Raw genomic sequence first — 19,491 nt, forward strand, 5'->3', positions numbered from 1 at the left:
TCTTTCATATGAGTGGAGCTTCTTTGGAAGCGAGGCTACCTAGGTCCAAGAAGGATGGCGCATTCGAATGCAACTCAGGAAAGGTCACCACAGTGAGGCGCATGCGTGGCTATTCCATCTGTAAGACCATGAATCACTCGTAAGTACAGATGCGCTTCGCAGCTGAGCAACAAAGCGAGCGTGATCTCCACACGGTCTATCAGTAGAATGGCTTAATGACTCGAATATTCTCCGAGTTATTTACATACGGCAAAGTATTCTCTGCATGCATGCTACCGTCCCTCGTCACCAACATACATTTTTCCACGACTAACAGCAATATCGTTCTCTCATAATGAAATTGAAAGAAGAAACCGAAGCTGCGGTGGAAACGGTAAGCACTCCCATCTCTTCACACCAAAAGCTCTGAACATGGAGAAATCTCGACTGAACGTTGGCAGGCGAAAGAAGTGCTTCAAGAAGTAGTGCTCGTGGCTTCTCTTGTACGAACCCTAACAAACGTATTTGGCTCTGCGTCAGATCTCTACCGCACACTCAAGCGCAAGTCAGATTCCAAAAGCCAAGATGGAGAGGATTCGGGATCGACCCGACCGGAAGCAAGACGCAGGGGGTCAAGCTCTGACACGGAACGCCCTCGTCGTCGGTCAGTCAGATGGAATCTTGCCAATCTGAGGAAGAATGAATATGTAGACAGCGAAGAGGAGTCGATCTACAAGTCCTCGGTTCATATTCGAGCCGAATACGAACGGGGCTACCAACGCCTTGGAGAACCTTTTGCGCGTGGTGACTGTAAGTGTGCAAATACATGCAACATTACGCTTGAGAGGCTGATTAATATATGTTTAGTGGTAGTGCACGTACAGCTGCAGTCGCAGATCGTACGACTCCAACAGACGCTCCTCGACATCCATCAGGATCTCCTCCTGAGCACTTACCCAACACCTGCATCCAACCATTCGCATCTAGTCCGCCTGATCCAGACAACCAGAACGGCTCGTGTGGCCTCTATAGAAGCACTTAATCTACAATATCAACGGCTGCTACCCCCCAGACCTCCGAGCAGACATGGAAGCATCCCTGGAGCCTTCCCAACATCGGCTGATCCTCCTCACGAGCCTCATCAAGGCGGACAAGAATATCGACCGCGACGAAGAGACAGCTGTATGAGTAGTAGCTCCGGCTCGGAGGATCATGAGGTGAAGATTTTGCCAATCCCAGAGCCAAAGCCAAAACCAAAGCCAAAGCCAAAGCCCACCATCCCACCTCCACCGGCACCACAACCGAACAGACTCTTTTGTATATATGCGAGAGATCTTCAGCGCAATCCCGAACTGCCACTTGCCAACAGCTACAAGCCAGGTGGGAACGGCATGTGTCCATTCTGCCGCTCATACATTGCCACGCGACCTGGGAAAGCTTGGGAGATTATTGTGGACAGTCACAGGCGGTTCGATGGCTATATCAAGATGATATCTCGAACCTTCTTGGTCAAGAACCGCTTTGTGATAAAATCGCACCGAGAGGGTGGCGGATTCGCGTGTGTGCTCTGCGCAAGGTTTAGAAAATCGGACACCGTGTGTAGGCAGATTGAAGCATTGATGGAGCATCTGTGGCGTGATCACACAGGTGAGGAGATGGAGCGGGATAATGACATTGTTGAGTGTTGAGATTGAGATTATGATTTGATGTGGATGATACCCCTGGCGTTCAGCAATTCAGGTCGTTTACCGTTAATGCTTGATATTAGTCATTTCTCAGAACGTTGCTAGTACATCAATACCCTCCTCCACATCTCTGATTTGCAAACCGCGGGAAGATCTCTTCGCATCGCATGTGTACATTCTGCCGAAATACCACCTATGCGCTTCCACATCTACTGCAATCCAAGCTGAATTTCCCCTCAGGTTGACCAACCCTTGGAATACCTTGATGTCGCTTGGCTGCACATCCTCTCCATTGCGCTTCTCGATGTAATACTCAGGGCTGATATGCTTGTATCCCATGATAAGCAGCGGCAGTTTTGGAACAGGATCATTCCAGTGGGTGAAGCGATAGTTGCCACCAGGCTGGTCAGTAATGTACTGGCAGATCTTGGTTCCACCAATTCTGGGTGAGCCATAATTGTATAACGCAACCGTGTAACCTGAGTTTCGCAATTGAGCGGCTGCAAAGGTCGCGATTGCGGCTCCGAGCGAATGGCCTGTCACGACGATTTGGTACGTGGGGTACGTGGTCCCGGCTTGCTTCACTGCGGGAAGTACGCGGTCTCGTGCATCGGTCCAAGAGTTCCAGAAGCCTCGATGTGCGGAACAATCAGGGCAGATGTCGGTGGGTGTCATTTCGAGGTTGAGGTTCGTCAGCCATGAGTCGATGGTACTACTGCCTCTGAAGGACACGACTATGAGCTTGTTGGAATGATCCACCGCGACAAATCCCGTCACATCGGTGGGTGTCTCAGATCTAGTACTTGTTAAATATGCTTCAGAGTGGCAGCTATTCAACTGAGCAGGACATACCGGCTGTACTCGATCACGGTACTGGCGTCTGCATCTTCAACCGCGCGACACCCTCCCGAAGGGCAGTTGAGTTGATCGCCAGGGGAGCCAAAGTTGCTTGGGCAGTATGCAGCTGCAGCATATTGTGCCATCAACTTCGCCCTGTCGAATACATCTGCCTGAACATCTACTGTTTATGAGAAATTATAACTACAGCATACACAGTGTTGTACTAACCTCTCTTTTCAACAAGTGGCGCGGCATTACTGCAGACAGCAGCGAATACTATCGTGTGAAAGACTGATGTGAGAGCCACCATGTTGCAAAGATGTCTGAGAAGATTGCAGAGATTGTATGATCGGCCTCCAGCATCAAAGGGGAACCGAGGTACTTTATAATATGTTCGTATACAACTGGTGCATCCCCAGTGGCGCTTATTCTGACCCGGGGAAGCACCGCTATATTTGCCCGTGGACCTAAAGTATCTCCTTGCGGCACGTACTCCACCAAGGGGAGTTATCTCAACTGCCAGGTATAGCAAGTCAGATAGCAACGTTAGGCCGTTAGGCCATGCTATTTCTTCCTCTACCAATTGTTATATGAGAGCGTCGAGTTTCATTGGCGGGTGTGGATACTAGAAGGCTTGCTTGATCATTGCTTTCGGTCCGTTCATTGGTTGGGTTGGAATGAGGACTACCGGTAGTCCAGTTGGTGCTTTGGCGTGCCACCATGAGAGGGGAGATTCTGTTGAGGCCCTGGCCATCAGGAATATTGATTTGAGGAGATCTGGAGAAATGCCATGTACGATCTACACGTTCGTGCTGAATCGCAACAACCTTGAGGGGAAGTCAAGTTCTGGGTCACGTGCATGAGCCCGAGGCCCATGATGCCCACGCAGTATGACGGGTGGCCTAACTTACCGGTAGGGTATCGCAACGTGATAGCGAATGAACTTGAGCAAATTGCACTTGCATTCTTTTGCAGCCATTCAGCCTTGCTATACCAGGAATGTTGAAACGCAAATCCGCCAGCCTGTGTCAAGTCCGCACTCTCTCCAGTTCCATGATCTGTCTTTTATCAAGCCATCCATGAAGATACGCGTTTAGCATGTCGTTATTCCTGAATTATCATACTGAACCGACAGGGAGAGTAAACCCATTCATTCTTGGGAAGGGCAATAGGGAAGGGAGAAGCAATGAATAGGTATTAGTGATAGAAGAGGGCAGAACTCCTAATTGTATTCAAGAGGAGAAGGATAGGGAAGGTAGACAATCAAAGTCTCATTGGTAATTCTTGTTCCATAAGTGAGAGGATGCTCCCCCATTCCTATCCGTCCGTCTTACTTTTATATCTGATCCCCTATAACCAAAGATAGCCTAGCCTCCTGCCCATTTTTATGCAAACCCACCGTGCCACGGCACAATACAAGCTACAACACAATCTCCTTGTCCCATTTCCCAGCATTTTTCGCCTGAAAAGTACCTGAATGGCAAATATTAATATCCTCTGTAAATTTCGAACGAGTCGAGTGCACCGTAGAATGGACTTTGTTGGACTGTTATCATTATATGATGATGCCTATTGTGCATCTCTCTATGCAGAGTGCTGCTGGTTTCTCTTCTTGTCGGACCGGCATCGGCTGCTTAAGAGCATTGTTCTGTAATTGACAATCTCGGCCAGGAAGTGTCCAGGAAGTTCAGAAATCGGTCCCTGTTTACAATTAATATAGGTTATAATTGGATTACTGGTGCTGATAGATGGTAGATCTTATAGCGCAAGGGTACCATACAATAGCATTGTCGGTACAGATGGGTTCGTCATATTCAAAACCACCTACGGCTCTAAGTCGATATTTCTCACCGCCACTCTGAAGAGCTCTTCGCCCAGTAAGTCAGAGCCGACGTACATGAAAATATTAGAAAGGTGATCTTGGATGATCGTATAAACGAAATCGCCACTATCGTCTGCGAAAAATCGACAAGCGTTAGTTTGAAGGTTTGCTACGGTAGGGAAATATGCAACGGCACGAGGCAGAAGATCGAGAAGAAGTATAAAAGTAGATATCGAGAGTTCCAGAGATGCGAAATTGTAGTGTACCCACTGCACTCTTGAGAAGAATAAGATTTCAGGCCACAGCGGTACTCTTGCCAGTTGATGTGAAATTGTATATTTACAATGGAACTTATGATCATACATGAAAATAGTTCCTCAAGATGAAACTTCGCTTGTCCCTTTGAGCTGAGCATTGTATTGACTGGCTAAGATGACTTCTAGGTCAAAGTCACAGCACGGCAAGAGATTCACAAGGTCTCGTTCATGGACATGTTTAATGTAAGAACGATGATATCAATACTGATCTGTCCATAGTTTGAGAAAGTAGAAAAGGTTTTTTATATCCGTCTTGAATACGCCGTCTAAGCCCATGAAAAAAATGGAAAAAAGGAAAGGAATGTAACACCTTCGCGCCGTCTACTCCAGCTTGCGACCGGACCATGCGAGGTCCCAGAATGTGAAGGCAGTGTAAACCTTCAAGAGAGAGTGCCAGTAGGCAAAGGCTGGGTAAGCAGGGATAACGAAGTATAGTAGGAAGTCCATGGGATACTCCCAAAACCACGGAATAGTCTTGACAAGTTTTGAGATCCAAATGAGACCTACCATGGCGCACAGAAGTAGTGCCGGGTGAGACGAATTGGCGTAAAGGTTGGTCTGCATAAGGGTGTATACCATGAGGCTGTCCCAGAAGAGAGCCGCATTGTACATCCAGGGGAAGAGGGTTGTGTGGACTGTCAGAGGCCACTTCCACCACGCTGTCCGATCTACCACTAAGGAGATAGGATTCTGCCGGAAAGTAGTGCGGCTCCAACGTTTGCACTGATCTGGAAATTTCAGTGGATACCTACCGAGGACAGTTGTCATTGTGGCCTCCTTGGATGACTGGATCTTGACATCCCAACCCTGGTTGATGACCCATCGAGTGATGAAGACGTCATCATCAGCTGTAACTGGACCCCAGCCAGGGAAGTGATCACCTAACCGAAGAATGTACTCGTCGGTAAAAGCTTCAGTGAATGTGTCATTCTTGACAATGCTGGTGCGTATCAAGCTTGATCGTCCAGACACACAGAAGACACCACCATCAGCAGCATTAGTTGCCCGGATCTCGAAGTTATGTCGGACCAGGTACAACCCACCCATAGTATTCCAGAAACCAGCCTTATACTGGGTCCACAAGTTTGTGAACAAGCCTAGTTCGGGGTGATGAGTGCGACCGAAACGCTTGACCCATTTACGAGTGCCTACAAAGCCTACCATGGAGTCGCCAAATGCAGGAAGTGAAGCGGCAAGGAAATTGGGATGCCAGATTGCAGTGTCATCGACCATGACCAAAATTTCAGTCTCGACGTTCTGGAAACCATGCACAACTTGCTGGCGCTTGTTGGAGACGGATGCGTTCAGAACCAAGATCTCAGTCGTTGGGCGGAATGCTTTCAGATTATACTGCATCTGGTAGGCTGACTTACCTGCTTCTATAGCGGCCAGAAGGCTGGGCATATAAGCATTAACTTGCTCAGCGGCAGACTCGGTATTCGTGGAGAAAATGAGACGAGCAGGACGATTGTACAAAATCGCCGCAATCATCTCATCGTAGACTGAATTACCCTGGGGACCAACCGTTGGTACAATGACTGTACAGGATTCTGATGAGATCTTCAGATCATCAGACGTCAGTGCTGGTTTATACTGAAACCAGAAGAAGATGTTGACGATGATGCGCCAGTAGCGGAATGCAAGTAACGAGACAAACCATACCAATGTGCTGTCATAGACCTGTTGAGCAATGATGACAGTGCCGAGGAGGAAAACTGAGGGGATCGTGTGAAGAAGGAGACCAAAAGATGCCAGGAGGGAGATTGGCTTCTCACGTCGATTAGCGTCGACGATCAGAAAGAGAGACCAGAAGAAGTTCAGAAGCACCAACAGTCCAGCTTTTGAAAGTGCCCAGTCTATGGAGATAGAAAGCATGAACATGGCGCATATAAAGTTCAGGATAGGTAACTCGCTTTCTAAGTTGTCGTTTTCTTAAGTAGGGGGATTTGTTGGAGTGTATCAAATGAGCAGCCGAGTGTGAATCGAATGGGATGGAGTGTATCAATTGGTTGAGTGTGTAAGAACGAATTGTTCTGTTGTGCTGTACTAGGTTCGCTGATTGGAATATTTCATATACTGGATGGGCTCCTCGACTGTTTGTTCACTAGTGTGTTGCTGCAAGAATAGTGAATGCACGAGCTGTGAGATGCGTGCATTGCTGATTGCTTGGCGCAGTGAAAGTATGCGGTATGCTTTAACATTGTAATGTACCGAAGATATTGTTAAATGCAGCAGTCTTGGGTTTGAGCCATAGATGTGACTGAAGCATGACGCATTATTGGCACAGCTTTGTCCACTTGGTCTTACCTTAGGTTGGGAGACCAGGCAAGTGATTAATCCATTGATTATTTTTAAGCTCACAATAGCCATGGTAGTTACTTCGTCCCTTGATAAGCTAGGTAGCACGATGTATAGCGTTTGTTAAGTCGAGCAGCAAAGAATAACAATAACGAGTCGCGAGATTTTCGTAGCTTCTACGTACGACAAGGAGGTCTAGGGCATATTTCCTGTGGTCTTTTCTACGTCTTAGCACCTAAAACAAGCTATGAAGAGGAAATACAATGTAAGGATATGAGCTATTCTACTCACATAGGCCCATCTGATGAAGATGATACGCGCCGTTATGTTCATTTTGCGCAGTGGGAGCAGACGCTATGCTCTAACGCAAGCCGCACCTCCAAGGAGATATGGGCGAATAACTGTGAAAGCACTTGGAGCATTTGACCTGCAACTTGATATTTGCATCGATTGCGTTGATGTTGTGAATTTAACATGAAAGGGTAAAGAGGAGTCAGGATAGATACTTCATCTACCGCACGATATGAACATGATAACGGCTGTGGACGTAGCATATGACAGTGGAGTTATGATTGATCAGAAGTCTAGTCACCAAGCAAATGATCAAACTAGTTAGAAAACGTTCGGCCTTTGTTTACAATCATAAACCTGTTTGAAGTACTTTAGTAAAATGACGTGAAACACGTTGTATCAAAGGAACAACACTTCGGCTGATTGAGTATATGAGGTGTCTTTTGTCCAATAGCTATGTGCAATTCTTATCAAACTGTATTTTTCTGCTTGTGAGATTTACCGCTATTTTCAAGTCATCCTTGCACGCAGCAGCGCAGCTATTGCAGCTATGGATCCATCGAAGGTCAAAAATAAAACTATGGCAGACGACTCTAGCAAGCAGTACAAAGCCAACAACAACAGGCAGGGTCATCACTGGGGACTGTAAGCTCCGTGTCACTCGTTATGCCATAACCTCAGCGGAGCTAATTTTTAAAAATTCAAGATAGGTCGTCCAGATGCGAGATTAGAGTGCACTAAAGACCTTGAAGACTTTATGCTCCTTATTAGGACTAGCATGAAGGGCAAGAAAGGAGATGACTACTACTTTAAACGGCGTAATAGAAAGGCTAAAGGTCGTGATAAAAAGAAACAATTCGCTGCGGTTTACGATTCTGTCTAGAATGCTTAGAACAACTTCTGCGCGTGGTGTGTACTGACAACAGGCACCTAATCTCCCCTAAAAATAAGGAACATATAATACAGGTAAGATGTGTAGTAAGTACGCTAATATGCTCTTAGTATTAATGCTGTCTAGTACAATAAGCGATTCCTTAAGACGGCGCTACACTTACGACTCTACGCAAGAGAATCAAAGTGTTCTGGCGAGGTTTACTACAGAGTTCTAAGTATTTATTAATAGAGACGAAGCCATGTTGTACACGCTAAACTAAGGATAAGGTTTGTTTGACATTATATAACTACTACGAATTTCTACAGCGCGGGCAGGATTGGCGAGTTTGCCAAGTCTAACAGAAGGAGAGGACCCTGAAGAAGACTTAGAAGATAATGCTAAACGTGAGTTAAGAGGATTACTATTCCAAGGTAACTACTTATTATAGCATTTGTAGGATAGCTACTAATGACGAATTTTAGGATAGTTGCATGTTTGCCATGTTTAACAAGGAGGAGAGAAAGATAGAGCTTTATATTAGACTTACAAAGGATAAAAAGGGGAAGGGCGATAACCTACAAGATATGTAACTTCCGCTTACCTTCAAACGCACTCTAATACTTACTGCTACCTTAGAGGCCACTGCACGTTCTAGGAAGACCTTAAAGGCCCTCTTTACTAAACTGCTTTCTATTCTGCCTAAGCATGTTGCTTGCTAGAATACCTTTCCAAGATTACCAGTCCTTAGATAGGGAGGAACTCCTGCAAAAGCTTCTAAGTATTAATATTAAGGAGGAGCAAAGGTTTACTTAAATAGATTAGAAGGATAAATTTGATAGCATGCCCCTTCTTTGAATGTGCAGCAAATATTCTAGAAAAGTTAAAAAGGCGAGTAGAGGCGAGTAGAGTCTACTACAGACATAAAACAGATTGTTACCGCGCAGGGGTACCTAATGCCCTAAACTTCCACAACACTAGAAGATATGGGCTTTTAGAAGCTGGTAAGTTAGAATGTTTTAATTAATCTTTCCTGCAGCTAATATGAGATTTACAAGATAAAAAGCATACGGAGTCTTCTTGTATGCGACTTAGGGGTCACCTGAAGCCTAGGATGTTCTGTGGGCACTACTGGCCCAGAGAAACAATTAATAGCGCGACTAACTTCCTTGGGCTGGAAGCGTGGGAAGATGTCCTTGAGGTCAGCCAGCAACTGAACATCCCCTACATTCTGAACCTCCTGCAGTCTTTGCCCGCAGAAAAGCTCTACGAGCTTTAACAAAGTCAAGAATACAAGGATATACTAGAGCAGATTAGGAGCGAAATGTCTAACAAAAAACTTGATAAGCTAAAATGGCAGCTCGAATCACTGAAGCTAGAGGAGTTGAAATGGCTATGAACCGAGCAAAACTTCGGCGACGCGCCTAGTTACGAGCAGGAAATGTATTCTTGGGTGAGATTTGTGTTCTTAGCTGAGAGGCTTCATCTAGAGATCAATCTCTTTGAAGAGGTCGAGTTGAGGAGCGGTATAGGCATGCAAACCATCTTGGACTTGGTTGCCTACTATCTCCAGCCTAGGGAAGTCATATTCTAGCCCGGCTTAGAGCCTTCTAGGTGTTCTTGTTCAGGAAATCGAGCATATGACTGGAGACACATATAAGAATGCCATCAGACTTCACAGTCCCGTATTCACGGATTTGCCGAGTTTTGCTTCATATGCAATATCTGGGTCTACAGCGAGGGAGACTGGGAAAACCACTGTCAATCCCATGTCGACGATCTGAAAATTTCCCCGCATGGATCGAACCACTAGTGTATAATGGAGTTTTAGCAGCCGGAGGATTTTGCGAGTGCTGCTTAAGCAACCTTCGATTGCCTGCTTCACTGCGGATGCTTTAATGAACGTGGCGCCACACATGGGCTGAACATTGTATGGAACACTTTAGCGATCCTTGTGTTAGGAAAATATGTCACCATGGGTCATTCGACTCCATTTTGGAATTTAAATTCCACCTTTACGACCATCACGGCGTTCGAATATCTAACCTCTGGAGTGTTGTGAATGAGGGTAACGAGAGCGTACGAGCTCTAAATCTGCGCACCCTAAATCACCGTACACAGCAGGTGGTTCCAAAAGAAGAGGAGAAGGACGATGTGAAATTCGAATTTCGCAATTTCACAGTCAATATGATGGCCATGGGATTAATAGAACAACAAGGCTCGTCCTTAAAGCGGATGTCACCCAAGCGGAAATCTGCAGCTCATCTCAAAACGAGTTGTCCAGCTACTTCGGTGTCGACTTTGTTGGTTGTGGACCATCGCCCGAACCAGAACATTCTAGAGAGTTTGTTCCGAAGACTGACTCGCTTGAGGGAAGCTTTCTTTCTCGATCGACGACTTCAGAGGATCCATATTCGAGCAAAGATAGCGATCCTATGGATATCGATGAGTTGAGGGGGATTAATTCTTACAGCTGAAGATGATGCCACTTCCGGACCGTACTATTCTAGTTACGACACGATAAAAACAGAAAACTCTAAAATAGAGGTTTCACGCCGAGCCACCCAGAGCCCGGAGTGCGACTTCATCGACATTGACGATCTTCTTGGTGCTTCAACTGGATTTGGATTGCCTCTGCCTTTGAGCAGCATCAAAGAAGAGGCACTTGATGCAGTATCCGACGGGATGAGGGGTCCAAAAGTAGAGTGTAACGTGATCGTATTGTCCTAGTCTAGGAGGATGGGAGCTATCACTACGGTAAAAAATTGTTTACTGTAGAATGGTACGCTAGGGGTTTACTATATAGGTGTAAACTGACCTCGTGTATACCCGTAAATAGGTTTAAAGTGGTGGTTTACTTTATTAAAGTGGTAGTTTACTTTTATAGTAGGGGTTTAAATTAAGTATAAAAAGTAGTTTTATTTCTATTATACGCTATAATACCTAACTAAGACTAAAAGGGGTAGAAAAGATTAGCTTCACGCTATACGCACATATGACATAATAATGAGTCATGATATTTTTACTAACAGGAGGTGGTGATAATAGAGGTGGTGATAATAGAGGTAGTGGTGATAGAGGTGGTGGTAGTGATAGAGGTGGTGGTAGAGGTGGTGGAGGTGGTGATAATAGAGGTGGTGGAGGTGGTGGAGGTGGTGGAGGTGGTGGAGGTGGTGATAATAGAGGTGGTGGAGGTGGTGGTGGTGATGGAGGTGGTGGAGGTGGTGGAGGTGGTGGAGGTGGTGGAGGTGGTGATAATAGAGGTGGTGGAGGTGGTGGTGGTGATGGAGGTGGTGGAGGTGGTGGAGGTGGTGATAATAGAGGTGGTGGAGGTGGTGGTGGTGATGGAGGTGGTGGAGGTGGTGGAGGTGGTGGTGGTGATAGAGGTGGTGGAGGTGGTGATAGAGGTGGTAGAGGTGGTGGTAGAGGTGGTAGAGGTGGTGAAGAAGATTAAAGAAAGGAGGGGTAAAATACTTAGATAGTTAGTAGGAAACTAGTTTTTATAGTACTACGTAATACTAGTAGATTAATAGAAGTAGAAATAAAAGTAGTTTACTTTTGTGGAATACATGGTATAATAAACCCTATTTAGGTTTACTTCTTCTACCTAAACTACTTCTTAGTCTACTTTAGATAAATATAGCTACTGTAAACTGGTTTTGTACTATAGTAAGCGTAACTATAAAAGTAAATCACTACTTTAGATATATATACTGGTTTAAAAAAGAGTTATTTACACCTATATAGTAAACCCCTAGGACACTATTCTACTGTAAATAATTTCGTACCGTAGTGTATTAAAGCGACAGGCGTTAGACTATAAAGGGGTATAAATATTGCTGTAGGCTGTGGAGTATTAATTACAAGAGGCTAAGATGACAGAGCTAAGAGAATATTAAAGTAGCTAAGTCTGTTTTAATAGATAAGCATTACTCCTTTAATAGATAAGCATTACTCCTGCCCACAGCCTTCTACTCGGATTTAGAGCATACTTAATAACACGCAATTAATTAAGAGGTCGTGACACGTTAGCAAATAATAAGTGACAATGTTAAGATACTACTTATTCCTGTGCGAGGCTGTTAGCAAAGCCACTTGGCGTAGTAGGGAGCGGTTTGACGTATAAAGTCCCGCTTAGGGATCTCTACCACTGCCTATAGTTGTTGCATGATGTGGAGGCTTATTATTTAGCTATTAAGGCTATAGCATTGTTAGGAATGATTTAGCTGGGGTGTTTTGGAATAAAAGGAAGTCGTCTAAGATCTACTTGATGCACTAGCTAATTCTATGTCCCCTCTATAACTGGCCAATTACTAACGCTGTTTCTGAATTTTAAATGCCTAAAGAACTATCCTTACCGCGAAGAAGCATCCAAGAAGGAGCTGTTTTTCCTCTTAGCCAAAGTTGTACTATCCCCCACTGCTAACACGAGCAAGCTTAACTCACATACTGCGAACTTTGACGCCCCAATTGATATTGAGAGCGTTAAGAGTTTGGTATATCTTTGTTTCTAGCAGTCCGCGACATCTATTAGTGATACTAAAGAAGATCTAGAGAACGTACAGGTCCAAGGGTCACAAGATTAAGGTAAGCGCAAGGTCCAATTGTCATTGAGTTTACTAATCCGTATTAAGGCCAAAAGAGGAAACAGAATGATAGCCATAGGGGCAATGCTGAACATACTTAGTTAAAGCTGGAACAAGAAGAGGCACATGTTAATAGAGTAGTTCGTTAGACTATACGAAAAACATCGCTAATGCTAAGCAAGAATATCAAGAATCGTGCTCTGGTTATTATTAACATCTATAAAAAGTTAATATCTCAATTTGTTAGAGTACTTATAGCGCTGCAGAGCATAGAGTGAATTAGGTTAGCTAAATACGCAAACAAAGTGTTCCAAATTACGTTGCTGATGCTAGGGCCTAATTTCAGACCCTCTTCATACTACTTAGGGAGGAAATCAGGCGCTATCACGCTGACTTATGTTGGCTCACGGCGAGCTCAGGGTTGCTTAGCCACAACTTAAGCTACTTACGTATTGCTCACATTACACCCCTGTGTAACTTGAGACCAAATCCGGATTTTTTTTTTGTGAGAGTAGATTTCACTTAACTGTTAACCGCTATGTCCTATCATCCTGAAGACCAATTCGTACACAGTGATGGCCACATCCGGCAGCTTTCCTCTTCACAAACTATCGCCATAGCACAGTCTCCTTGGATTAGGATTCAAAATATTTGATTTAATAAAAGATATCCACAGTAACTCATGGTGCGGATGGCTCAGAGGGAGGCATAGTTGTGAATAGACAAGGTTTAGTTCCAAAGTGGACTAGTGAATTCAGCCCCTTGACTGCCGTTCGAGAATCGCAATTCTAACGGTCCATTGAACATTCACCACCAAGATTTTATTTTGTTGGCCACATGGCGATATACCCAACCTTCCCATAACATCTAGGGTGCCGAGACTCGATGCCAGACAGGTAAGCAAGGCTAACTAGCAAACCTCCCGTGACGGTTGCGCAACTTGCCCTGCACCCCGGATTCTGTGCGACGCCGTCCGCTAACTAGGTATGCATAAGACACGTCCAGGGGAGGATCATTGATTCGACTCCGTACGCTCGCAGGGGATCGATCGAACCTGAACACGCGAATCATGCGCGTGCATACCTTGGGCAAACATGCTCATTGATTCCCTGGCCTGGACATTGCTTTGCCCTTGTGCAACTGACGAGATCAGATGTCCACTGTTCCATCGCGGGGTCCACACCACATCTCTCGCCAGACGTAACGTAACAACCCGATTTGTATATTCTCAACCCAAAACATGCTGCGAGCTTTTTCTGCAGATTCAGCCATGCCTAGCAGCAGAGTCGCGCAAACGAGAAGTCGCAGTTGATGGTTTGCGACGACCACGCTCTAGACGCGTCTACTTGAAACATGCTCGGGCCAATGTTACCGTTCGGTATTCATAGGGGTTCACTTTAGAGCAGTTATCACGTACGGGGGCCTTCTACAAGAGGCCACGCTACGATTGGTAGTTAGATGAAATCAAAAGACATACTGGCCACTTAGAGTGTTTGACTCACCGTTTACAGCAAGACTTCCGAAACAGATCAAGGGGCGCGAGGAGCTAGGTAGCACTACGCTTAACATAAGTCTCCTTGTTTTTCCAACCACCATCAGGCGCCATGCTCACGCTATACTATCAAGCCTTACGAGTTGCCATACTAGGCTCATATCCCGCACAGGCGTAGGCTTTGGAGAAACCATTCCACCTACTGTAGCGAGAGACGTGTTTTGGCCGCGGAGGGCTTCTCTCCCCAATTTCATTCTAAAGCCCAATGGGCGATGCAGCACCCTGTCATGTGTTTGGTCATTTGATATCATTGTTGAAGGCTTCATCTTATCATGAGTGTAGTCGGCCTTGAAGCCATGTTAGCCAAAGTCTCATGAGGAGACGCGGCCAACGGCAAAATGTATAAGAGTAGCGAAAGAGCACATGGATTTCCTGTACGACAAAACGATTCACTCCTCGATCTACTCAGCCAGTCATGTCCTTGAAAACGCTATCTGCCTCTCTTCCACTTCTTTGGGCAAGTGTTACAGCCCTCCCAGCAGGACCTGGTATCTGGGAAAACGGGACTACTTCTCACGTATCTGATGTCCAAACCTCGGCTGCGTACACCTTAATCGAGACCTATGATGCAAGCAACTGGAACAGCAAGTTTGATGTCCAGGCTGTAAGCACTCTTGTCCGTACTCTACTTATTGAACTACACTAACTGTTAGCAAGATCCCCGACCCTACACGTGAGTTGTCGATTCTGATATGGTATTAATATACTTACATAAAACCAGATGGCTTCGTGGAGTATGTCAATGCGCAACAGGCGCAGCAACTAGGTCTACTCAAGACCCAGAACAACCAGGTATACATGGGAGTCGACTCAACTTCGCAATTAGATCCGAATGGTCCCGGACGAAAAAGTGTCAGAATACAGAGCAGGACAGCATACAACCGTGCACTTATTATTGCAGACTTTGCCCATGTTCCTGGTAGCAACTGCGGGTCATGGCCTGCTTTCTGGATGTTCGGTCCAAACTGGCCTAATCAGGGAGAGCTAGATATCTACGAAGGTGTTCATCTCAATACCTACAATCAAGTCACACTGCACACATCTCCTGGTTGCACACCCTCTGTCGGACCCGAAGGGGAAACCGGCAGTCGCGTTGGCAACGCAGATTGTGGAGCTGGTGGTGGCTTCAACGGGTGCGGTGTTCTCTCTAACTCGGCTACTTCCTATGGGACTGCTTTCAATGCCAATGGCGGTGGTGTATACGCCGCATTGTGGACATCATCGGGCTTTAAGGTCTGGAATTTCGCAACTCGGGACGTGCCGGCCAATATCCGAAACGGTAACCCCGATCCAAGCTCATGGGGAGTGCCTACTGCAAACTTTGGTGGGGGATGTGACTACAACAGCAAGTTTAGAGATATGAACATTGTAAGTTGATTGAACCACAAGGATTTAATAGACGGGTTCTGATAATATTCACACAGATATTCGACATTACATTCTGCGGTGACTGGGCGGGTGGTGTTTGGGGCCAGTCGACCTGCGCGCAGATGAACCCAAGCTGCAATGCATACGTCGCCTCGCAGCCTCAGTCCTTCCAGGACTCGTACTGGCTCGTGAACTCGATCAAGGTCTACAGTGTATGATTAGCTCCACATCTAGCGCACACTTTCATCTGCATTTTTTTTTCTTGTTCACAATCTTCTTGCGGATGCTCCTCCTTTCTGTCGTCGGTCTGCACTTCCACACGATGTTCACATGGACAATCGCTTTATACCTGCTTCACTTCTTGCTTCCTCTCCCGTTGAGAAACAGATCATACATAGAACAAACACGCTACATTTACACAATTCTTCCATCAGCCCATTATGTACTCCCCAGTGTCTCCACCGCGATCCTCAGGGCCTCTATCTCACCTTTATGCCACTCCAGAACCTTACCTTGCCATTTTGCTCCCTTTCCGCCACCTTTGGCTGTGATCACAACCTCTTTGACCTTTGACGACATGTTCTGTACTAGTTCTGGCTGGCCGAGTATAACAATCGAGCCAGAGGACTTCGCTTCTCCTGAACACAGTACTGCAACCCCGCGCTCGCTAGCAACATCTTTGATTTCCATGACGACCAAGTTGATGAAGTCTAAACCATCTGTAGCTCGATGCAAGAATGCACTTTGATGTTTTTGGAAATGTGTCGTGATACGGGCGCTTTCGAATTTGCTAATCTCAGCTAACATCTTTTTCTCTTTCTTCCGCGATTCTGAAAGTGAATCGCCTAGCCGCTTTACGCCAATTGCGACATCGTTCGGTGCAGCACTTGTGGATAAGGATAGAGCAATCGACCTGAGGCCATTGATTGACTCGGTGGCAAGTTCGATGGCTCGATCTCCAGCGGAGAAGAAGAGGCGACAATTAGTGCCTCGCACCGTTTGCATATGATGGAGAAGAATCAAGCCTATGTGTGATGTTGTGCGAAGATGCGTACCACAGCACGCGTTGTAGTCAAGGTCTCCAATTTTGACGAATCTGACAACACCTTTGTCGCTGTCATAGTCTTCTGGGAGACTAGATGACCCCCTCCCTTCTGGAGTTTCCACGGTAATGGAAACGTTCTCTCGTACAATCTTATTACAGGTTCTTTGGATGATTCTGATCTCCTCGTCGGTAGGTTTTCGCGGCAACTCCACATAGTTCATCTCCCCAGGCTGGCCCATACTCCAACCCAGAGTTTCAAGGTTCATCCCGTCCATAATTGCGGAGAGCAGGTGTTGGCCAGTATGTTGTTGCATCAGATCCCATCTTCTCCCGAAATCCACAGTCTGACGCACAGTGGTGCCCGGTTTCAAAGGCCTTGGTGAGAAATGTACACACCGCAAACCGTGACGCTGTATATTTGTTATTGACACTTCTTTATCTGAGTCATCGTTCAGAGGTGTGATCGTTCCATGATCGGTGTGCTGTCCACCGCCCTCTGGGAAGAGAACAGAGTCTGCGAATTCGATGTGCCAGACTTTCGGAGCGTTCGAGGCGCCCACCGTCAGGCCTTTGGTTGGATCCGTGGATTTCTTTGTTTTTGTTTTGCCATCGCCCTGGTTCGTGGCAGCAGGTACGTGTTCCTCGCAGGATACCACCGTAGTCTCCAATGATCGCAAATACGAGTCTTTCTGGCACATAAGAGCACCAACAATTGCCGGGGTAGGCGCCGTGGTGGTGACGCTCATTGTTGTGAGGCAGAAAGTGCGACCTGTAAATTGTGGCGGCTTGGTTTTGAGAGTGCTACTATTCAAATAGGCCAAACCTGATGGTCGAAGACCGTAGAGATCTTTGGAAAAGTGAAATCTGACCAGCGGCCTGAAAGGAAGCATCAACGGCAGGCATGCCTTATGATCAAGTCTGGAGTGAGCGTTGATCCTACCCAATCCAATAGATGGTGAAGGAATCATCGCAATCGGACTCAGATCTCAACCTGTGTTTTCGACTAGACGCTATTAGGACTAGCTCAAGTTCCCGCCTGGTCCTCTCTTTGAAGAACAAAACTCTCTTTCTGAGCAACAACACCAGCCATAGCGACTATGACAAGGTTAAAAACATTATTCGAAGAATGGAAAAAAAAGTATATCAGCTCATAATCGGCACCCGAAATTGCTAAGCTCCATCAACAAACCGTCAAAAGAATATCGATGACGTACCTACCTTCCACTATGGTGTCAGGATCTTCATAGAGTCATGGTACTTCCTTATCATAAAGCCACTGAACTCATTAATAAAGATGCAGCGCCAAATAAAAATGACACATGCAGTTATCAATGACTACATCATTTCTCTCCTGCCCCTGAAAGAGAACGATGTAAGGCGTAAATACCACGTACCCAAAAACCCGCGATACGACCCAGACACGGCAATTGTTGAGCAGATAGTTCTGAGTGTCACACCCACGCCTGGGGTGTATTCTTTGATAGGAAATCAGATCGGAAAATCTGCTGCCGCTTCAGTGCGACCGAATTCGCAGATACATCACCGTCCTCCACGCACAGTATGCTTCCTGCATCGTCCTTTCGAACTGGACCATCGAAATGTTCGCGGCGGTACGCTTGTTCTTTCTAGTCATACATCTTTTGATGAGGTCCTGACAGTCGGTTGGAACCCGGTTTTGGCGGAGAGGCTGGGACTGAATGTGCCAGGGGCATCATGCATACAAGGCTATAAAGGCGATATGGAGAGGAAGATAGGGATTTTAGGCGAGGTCTCATTACCTCGTGCACAGCTCCTCCATCAGACACAGAAAGAATTCGGCGGCGTAGAGCTTGTGCTCGAAGGAGTATCGGATGAGACGCATGTGGTCGCCATCATGAACGCCTTCAACGAGGAAGAAGTACATCGCATACTAAATGAAGCTCGCGGACGCGGTTGGATAGCGACAGAAGACGACGGTAGGCATATCTTTTACATAACAGGCCAACCACGTATAACTGGTTTAGAGGCAGCAAGAGCGCTTAGCATGTCGGTTGCTTGTGTGGGTCACCGGCAAGCTGAGGATTGGGGGATCCGATACATTGCTGCCCAATTGCGGCATACCTTCCCTTCGATTCGCGTAGAAGAGATCTATGAAGAAGCAATACCTGCTATCAGGAAGCCTATTGAGCTTGTAGAAAAATGACTGGACAAGCGATTCGACACGCACGCCTTGAACTACACCGCTTATCTTGAACGAAAGACATCCTACTGTGGATGTCGAGAACATAGGCCCATTAGTTTCACTTTTGTGTGCAAGAACCTAGTATCGAGCAAATGCACGACAGCGCATCTCCAACGCACGGAGCTATTGCGATCTTGTTCTAAGACTTATGATACGCATGTAATGCGGCTCCTTACCGTTCGACATGCTCCACTGCAGGACGAATACAAATTCGTGAAGTATGTGAGCCAAGCCAGCCTGATGTATCGGAGTCCGGCATTCACTCCGCAAGCTGTCAGCGCTGGCCATGGGTAGTCTGGTCGCTAGCTACTTCAGAGGACGGGCACGTATTATGCCAGCTAGTTCACGTATTACAGTGGATTTGGCCGGACCATATGCTGGCCACAGTACAGCCACCACCGCCGTCCTTCCAACACCAATGTCTCGGTAGTTCCTCGATACAATGTGGGAACTAGCAGGCATGCAACTCGACGTGCGCATTTCGTAAGTTACGGTGCTTTCATCGAACGATGAAGCTAGGATGCATCGGATTTCTCCGGACAAGACTTTTCGTAGATGACGAGTGCTACCAGGTCAAGGCGATTAAAAGTTGTGGAGTTGTGAGATTAGCGATAGT

The 19,491-nt window shown here is 46.3% G+C and overlaps 7 protein-coding genes across 7 annotated transcripts; 4 read left to right on the top strand and 3 right to left on the bottom strand.

The window, feature by feature from the left end:
• Nucleotides 1–334: 334 nt before the first annotated feature.
• IAQ61_009684 (uncharacterized protein) lies at nucleotides 335–1,667 on the top strand (the record flags this gene model as incomplete). The annotated part of the gene is made up of 3 exons (XM_003837868.1): nucleotides 335–373; nucleotides 441–789; nucleotides 847–1,667. The coding sequence occupies 3 exons, from the start codon at nucleotides 335–337 to the stop codon at nucleotides 1,665–1,667; spliced, it is 1,209 nt and encodes a 402-aa protein (XP_003837916.1).
• An 87-nt stretch (nucleotides 1,668–1,754) lies between these two features.
• On the bottom strand, nucleotides 1,755–2,814 carry IAQ61_009685 (uncharacterized protein; the record flags this gene model as incomplete). Its single annotated transcript, XM_003837867.2, has 3 exons — nucleotides 1,755–2,460; nucleotides 2,517–2,682; nucleotides 2,733–2,814. 3 exons carry the CDS (start codon nucleotides 2,812–2,814, stop codon nucleotides 1,755–1,757), a joined length of 954 nt encoding a protein of 317 aa, XP_003837915.2.
• Nucleotides 2,815–4,964: 2,150 nt separating this feature from the next.
• On the bottom strand, nucleotides 4,965–6,524 carry IAQ61_009686 (uncharacterized protein; the record flags this gene model as incomplete). The annotated part of the gene is made up of 1 exon (XM_003837866.2): nucleotides 4,965–6,524. One exon carries the CDS (start codon nucleotides 6,522–6,524, stop codon nucleotides 4,965–4,967), a length of 1,560 nt encoding a protein of 519 aa, XP_003837914.2.
• A 3,554-nt stretch (nucleotides 6,525–10,078) lies between these two features.
• Nucleotides 10,079–10,580, top strand: IAQ61_009687 (uncharacterized protein; the record flags this gene model as incomplete). Its single annotated transcript, XM_066098491.1, has 2 exons — nucleotides 10,079–10,161; nucleotides 10,286–10,580. 2 exons carry the CDS (start codon nucleotides 10,079–10,081, stop codon nucleotides 10,578–10,580), a joined length of 378 nt encoding a protein of 125 aa, XP_065951650.1.
• Nucleotides 10,581–14,656: 4,076 nt separating this feature from the next.
• Nucleotides 14,657–15,827, top strand: IAQ61_009688 (uncharacterized protein; the record flags this gene model as incomplete). The annotated part of the gene is made up of 4 exons (XM_003837861.2): nucleotides 14,657–14,845; nucleotides 14,899–14,914; nucleotides 14,963–15,609; nucleotides 15,666–15,827. 4 exons carry the CDS (start codon nucleotides 14,657–14,659, stop codon nucleotides 15,825–15,827), a joined length of 1,014 nt encoding a protein of 337 aa, XP_003837909.1.
• Nucleotides 15,828–16,047: 220 nt separating this feature from the next.
• Nucleotides 16,048–17,622, bottom strand: IAQ61_009689 (uncharacterized protein; the record flags this gene model as incomplete). The annotated part of the gene is made up of 1 exon (XM_003837860.2): nucleotides 16,048–17,622. The coding sequence occupies one exon, from the start codon at nucleotides 17,620–17,622 to the stop codon at nucleotides 16,048–16,050; it is 1,575 nt and encodes a 524-aa protein (XP_003837908.2).
• A 326-nt stretch (nucleotides 17,623–17,948) lies between these two features.
• On the top strand, nucleotides 17,949–18,836 carry IAQ61_009690 (uncharacterized protein; the record flags this gene model as incomplete). Its single annotated transcript, XM_003837859.2, has 1 exon — nucleotides 17,949–18,836. One exon carries the CDS (start codon nucleotides 17,949–17,951, stop codon nucleotides 18,834–18,836), a length of 888 nt encoding a protein of 295 aa, XP_003837907.2.
• Nucleotides 18,837–19,491: the final 655 nt, after the last annotated feature.

This window comes from Plenodomus lingam (assembly GCF_022343315.1).
Source record: "Plenodomus lingam strain CAN1 chromosome Unknown contig_6, whole genome shotgun sequence".
NCBI lineage: Eukaryota > Fungi > Ascomycota > Dothideomycetes > Pleosporales > Leptosphaeriaceae > Plenodomus > Plenodomus lingam.